Source organism: Phaethon aethereus (assembly GCF_964289735.1).
Source record: "Phaethon aethereus genome assembly, chromosome: 30".
NCBI classification, from domain to species: domain Eukaryota; kingdom Metazoa; phylum Chordata; class Aves; order Phaethontiformes; family Phaethontidae; genus Phaethon; species Phaethon aethereus.
Window position 1 is genome coordinate 1,270,874 of NC_138606.1, and position 6,000 is coordinate 1,276,873.

General features: G+C 63.3%; 1 protein-coding gene across 1 annotated transcript; it reads right to left on the reverse strand.

The window, feature by feature from the left end:
* Positions 1–581: 581 nt before the first annotated feature.
* Positions 582–5,387, reverse strand: LOC309414630 (dual specificity tyrosine-phosphorylation-regulated kinase 1B-like; the record flags this gene model as incomplete). The annotated part of the gene is made up of 5 exons (XM_082011985.1): positions 582–1,190; positions 2,561–2,667; positions 3,466–3,769; positions 5,087–5,227; positions 5,334–5,387. 5 exons carry the CDS (start codon positions 5,385–5,387, stop codon positions 582–584), a joined length of 1,215 nt encoding a protein of 404 aa, XP_081868111.1.
* Positions 5,388–6,000: the final 613 nt, after the last annotated feature.

Below are 6,000 nucleotides of genomic sequence, written 5' to 3' on the forward strand. Positions count from 1 at the left end.
CTACACCCTATAGATCCCTCCCAGTCCCTATAAGCCCCCCTGCACCCTACAGATCCCCCCCCAGTCCCTATAGCCCCCCTATGGCCAGAGCAGTGAGGGGACCCGCGGGCGCCGCTGTCACCATTTTATTCACCGCCCCCCCCCCCCCCCCGGGGACCCCCCCGCGTATGGGGGGCACCCATGGGTGGGGGAGCACCCAGGGGTGGGGGGGCCGGGGGGAGCACCTATAGAGGGGCACCTATGGGGGGGCACCGTCTTTGGTACCACAAAGGAGAAAATCTGAGTGGGGATGGGGGGGGGGGCACCCCCCACCCATGGGTGCCACCCCCCTGAGGCAGCAGCCCCCCCAAATGCCTGGGTGCCCCCCCCCCAAATCACTGGGTTGCCCCCCCCGAAATGGTGGGTGCCCACCCCAAAATGGCCGCCCCCGCCCTTTTGGGCCGCTTCCCCCCCCGCCCTTTCTTTCCCCGATTCCTACCCCCCTCCCCGATAATAATTAATAATTAATTAATAATAACAATAATAATAATTAATGAGAGCGCGGGGGGGACACGCGGGCCATACCACCCCCGGGGGGGCCGTCAAGAGCTGGCGGCGGTGCTCTGGGGGACGCACACCCCCAAAATGGCCGAGTCCTCGCGATCGGGGCGTCCCCGTAAATGGGGGGTGCCGTAGGGGGGGTGGGGACCTTCCAGGGGGTGTCCCCCGATTGTCCCCCCCCCCCTTGTCCCCCCTTTTTCTCCTGTGACCCCCCCTCGAGTCCGAAAATGGGGTGGGACGAAGGGGTGACAGTCCGGGTGGTGACGAGGAGGAGGAGGAGGAGGGGGCGGGGGGGGCGGCGGCGGCGGCGGCGGCGGAGGAGGAAGAGGAGGAGGGGGGGGCGGCGGCGGCGGCCCCCCCAAATCCATCCGCTCGCTCGGGGGGACCCCCCCGGGCACTGGGGGGGCCGTCGTCGGGTGCTGGTGATGATGATGATGGTGATGATGATGGTGGTGGTGGGCTGGGGGGGGGCGCGGGAAGGCGGGGGGGGCACCCCCTCCTCTTCCTCCTCCTCCTCCTCCTCCTCCCGCCCCCCCAGGCAGGATCTGGGGGGGGTTTGGGGGTCCCAAGGGGGCGAAGGCGTCGCTGATGGTGGGGGGGGCGGCCGGGTCCCCCCCGGGCCAAGGTCGGGGTGGCTGCGCTGGGGGGGCCTGGGGGGAGAGAGAGAGAGGAGTTAGAGGGGTCAGGCGGCCACGGTGGCCCCAAGGTCCCCACGTCATGGCCACGGTGGCCACATGGGTTCCCCGTCATCGCTATGGTGGCCCCAAGGTCCCCACATCATGGTCATGGTGGCTCCAAGGTCCCCATGTCATGGCCATGGTGGCCCCATGGTTCTGCCATCATGGTCATGGTGGCCCCAAGGTCCCCACATCATGGCCATGGTGGCCCCATGGTCCCCACCTCGTAGTCATGGTGGCTCCAAGGTCCCCATGTCATGGCCATGGTGGCCCCATGGTTCTGCCATCATGGTCATGGTGGCCCCAAGGTCCCCACATCATGGCCATGGTGGCCCCATGGTCCCCACCTCGTAGTCATGGTGGCTCCAAGGTCCCCATGTCATGGCCATGGTGGCCCCATGGTCCCCACCTCGTAGTCATGGTGGCTCCAAGGTCCCCATGTCATGGCCATGGTGGCCCCATGGTCCCCACCTTGTAGTCATGGTGGCCCCAAGGTCCCCATGTCATGGCCATGGTGGCCCCATGGTCCCCAGCTTCTGCCCATGGGGCCTCCAAAATGCTCCGGGTGGGTGACACACAGCTACGGGGTCTCCAAGGTCCCCACCTTCTGGCCATGGTGTCCCCGACATCCCCACATCACGGCTATGGTAGCCCCAAGGTCCCCACATCATGGCCATGGTAGCCCCATGGTTCCCCCATCATGGTCATGGTGGTCCCAAGGTCCCCATTTTCTGCCCACTGGGTCCCCAAAATGCTCTGTGTAGGTGACACATGGCTATGGGGACCCCAAGGTCCCCACCTTCTGGTCATGGTGTCCCCAAGGTCCCCTTGTCATGGTCGTGGGGCTCCCAAGGTTCCCACCTCATGGTCATAGTGTACCCAGGGTGCCCTCGGTGGGTGGCACATGACTATGGTGTCCCCAAGGTCCCCACCCCCTGGCCATGGGGTCCCTGGGGTCCCCTCAGGACCCATTTTGTGGCCAGTGGAGCCCAGGGGCTCTCCAAGGTCCATGTCTCCCACCGCTGTGACCAAGGTGTCCCCAAGGTCCACATCTCCCACTGTCAAGGCCAGGAAGGTCCCCAAGGTCCCTGTCTCATGGCCAGTGCAATCTCAAGGGTCCCTGGTGTCCTCAAGGTCCATGCCACCCTCCTGGTGTCCCTAGGGGGATTCCAAGGGTCCCCAAGCTCCACATCTCCCACTGTCATGGCCAGGAAGGTCCCCAAGATCCCCACCACATGGCTAGCGCAACCTCAGGGTCCCTGGTGTCCCCAAGGTCCATGTCTCCCACCCGCCGTGGGCAGGGTGTCCCCAGAGGTGGGTGGGGGCACCCATGGGTGCTGTACCTGAGGGCTCTGCATCTCGTAGTCGGCGTGGGCGGGGGCGGCGCTCCCATAGTAGCGGTTGCTGTAGCGGTAGCTGCGGTTGTCGTTGGAGGAGCCGCTGGAGCCACCTGCCAGGGACAACGGGGCTGTCAGTGCCGGTGGCAGGGGACAGGGAGGTCCTCAAGGGGACAGGGTGGCCTGGGGAGACGTTACCCAGGAGGACACGGAGCTGGTAGGACTGGGGTGGGGAAGGGATGGGAAGAAGAGCTGTGCGGGGGGGTTCAAGGCATGGTGGTGGCCTGAGGAGCTGTCACCCAGTAGGACATGGAGCCTGGAGGGACAGGACCAAGAGCCTGTGGTGGCTCAAGGAACCATCACCCAGCAGGATGGAGCCCGGTGGGATAGCGATCAGACAGGACTGAGAACACGGCCACATTCTACAGCCCATGGTGGCCTGAGGAGCCACCATCCAGCAAGACATGGAGCCTGGTGGGACAGGTCCAAGACCTTGTGGTGGCTCAAGGAACCATCACCCAGTAAGACATGGAGCCTGGAGGACAGGGATGGATCTGGGAAAGGACCGAGCCCCATGGCCACTTTTTGGGGCACCACGACGACCTGGGGAGATGAAGCCACATAGAACATGGAGCTTGGAGGATTAAGGACATGGATGGGACAGGACTGGGTGCTGTGGTGGCCTGAGGAGCCACCATCCAGCAGGATGGAGCCTGGTGGGACAGGACCAAGAGCTTGCGGTGGCTCAACAAGCCACCACCATGCAGGACACGGAGTCTGGAAGGACAACGATGCAGACAGGACATGATCAAGCCCCATGGCCGTGTTTTGGGTCGCTACGATGACCCAGAACTCCAGATTCTCTCAAGATCCATCACCCAGAAGCCCAGGGGTGGGGTTGGTGTCCCTACCCGAGCTGGAGATGGAGCTGGTGGTGCTGGTGCTGTGGCTGTGCTCCATGGCGGGGCTGGTGGAGGTGCTGTTGCTGGTGTTGGTACCTTCATCGTTGGTCTTCTTGAAGAAGTTGTGTTGGAGAGCGTAGAAGGGGGTGATGCGACTCCGGGGCTCATAATCCAACATCCGTAAGACCAAGTCCTTGAACTTCAGGTAGTCGGAGGGCGTGTGGCCCTGCTCCCCGGCCCGACGGCCCCCCGGGCCACCGCTCTCCACCCCCAGCACCTCGTGGAGTCGTCGCGTCCCCGGCACCTTGTATTCCTACGAGGGGACAGAGGTGGGAGGGTGGGGGGACCATGGGAGGATTTGGGGGGGTGGGGGGGCAGGACTGGGTGGCTTTGCCTAGGGCAAATCTGAGGGGTTTGGGGGTCTCCTGGGGGGCAGCAAGGAGGTTTAGGGGGTTCTTGGGGGAAGATCTGAGGGGTTTGGGGGTCCTTGGGGGGAGATCTGGGGGGCTTGGGGGTCTCCTGGGGGGCACAAAGGAGTTTTAGGGGGTCCTTGGGGCGAGAGCTGGGGGGTTTGGGGGTCTCCTGGGACAGAGAAATGAGGTTTAGGGGGTTCTTGGGGGGAGATCTGAGGGGTTTGGGGGTCCTTGGGTGGAGATCTGAGGGGTTGGGGGGTCCCTGGGGGGGAAATCCGAAGGGTTGGGGGGTTCTGTGGGGCAGAGAAGGGAGGTTTAGGGGGTCCTGGGGGGAGATCTGGGGGGCTTGGGGGTCTCCTGGGGGGCACAAAGGAGTTTTAGGGGGTCCTTGGGGCGAGAGCTGGGGGGTTTGGGGGTCTCCTGGGACAGAGAAATGAGGTTTAGGGGGTTCTTGGGGGGAGATCTGAGGGGTTTGGGGGTCCTTGGGTGGAGATCTGAGGGGTTGGGGGGTCCCTGGGGGGGAAATCCGAAGGGTTGGGGGGTTCTGTGGGGCAAAGAAGGGAGGTTTAGGGGGTCCTGGGGGGAGATCTGGGGGGGTTTGGGGGTCCCCAAGGCAAAGGAAGGAGGTTTTGGGTGGGGTGGGGGAGATTCAGGGAGTTTTGGGGGTCTCTAGGGCAGGGGAAGGGGGTTTGGGGGGTCCTTGGAGGCTCTGATGGGATACTGGGCCATACTGGTAGGCACTGGGACGTAGTGGGGGGACTGGGGAGCAACTGAGTGGATCCTGGGAGGCTCTGAAGGGCTACGCGGCCATACTGGGAGCTCCTGCAAAGCAACTGGGCCATACTAGAGGCTATATTGGGAGGCCTTGAAGGGCTACTGGGACATACTGGGAGGCACTGGGATACACTGCAGAGCCGTGGGGACATCCTGGGAGGCACCTAGGACCAACTGAGTGGAAGCTGGGAGGTTCCAAAGGTCTCCTCGACCATACTGGGAGGTCCTAAAGGATTACTGTGCCATACTGGAAGGTTCTAAAGGGCTACTGGTCCATACTGGTCTATACTGGCAGGCACTAAGAGGCACTTCAGAGCCACTGGAACATTCTGGAAGGCACCTAGGACCAACTGAGTGGAACCTGGGAGGTTCTGAAGGTCTGCTGGATCGTACTGGGAAGCCCAGAAGAGCTTACTGGTCCATACTGGGAACTTCCTGCTCACCTTCTTGCTCTCCTTGTTCCTCTTGAGGGCCCACCCCCCTTCCGGCAGCTTCTCGAAGTACTTGCGGGCTTTGGGGGCCTGTTCCAGCATGTGGGGGGGCGGCAGCCCCAGCACCTCCACGATCCGGTTCATCTGGTCGGCCTGGGGAGAGGGAGGTGGCACAGGGGACGTCACTGCTGACCCCAAGGCCACCGTTGTCCCCAGGGCCACCCCCGCCCCACCAGTAATGTCCCCCAAACCAACCTACCGCCCGGGTAACTGAAAAAGAGGAAAGGGGATGGGGCAGCCTTGATGCCACCATGGTGTTTCTCCAAAGTGGTTTGGGGACACAGATGTTCCCAAGGCCACTTTGGCCTGGTCAGGATGTCCCCGAGATCCCCAAGGCTACCTTGGTCCTAACAGGGACATCACCAAGGCCACTTTGGCCCTGCCAAGAACATCTCTGGGGTCCCCAAGGCCACCTTGGCCCTCAGCCTGGGGACACGGAGGGGACAGGGATGTCCCCAAGGCCACCTTGACTCTGTCAGGAAGTCACTGGGGTGCTCCAGGCCACCTTGGCCCTGACAAGGATGTCCCCAGGGTCCCCAAGGACACCTCCAACCTTGCCATAGACATTGCTGATGTCACTGAGGCCACTTTGACCCTACCAGAGATGTCCCCAAGATCCCCCTAGGCCAGCCTGACCGTGTTGGGAACATCTCTGGGGTCCCCAAAGCCACCTTGACCCTGTTGGAGACACCTCTGGGTCCCCAAGGCCACCTCTGACCTGCCAAGAATGTCCCTTGGATCCCCAAGGCCACCCTGACCCTCTTGGAGACATCTCCAGGGTCCCCAAGGCCACCCAGTGATGTCCCTGGGGGCTTGTCCTGCCTACCCTGGCAAAGCCCCGCCCACTTGAAGCCCCACCCCAAGCC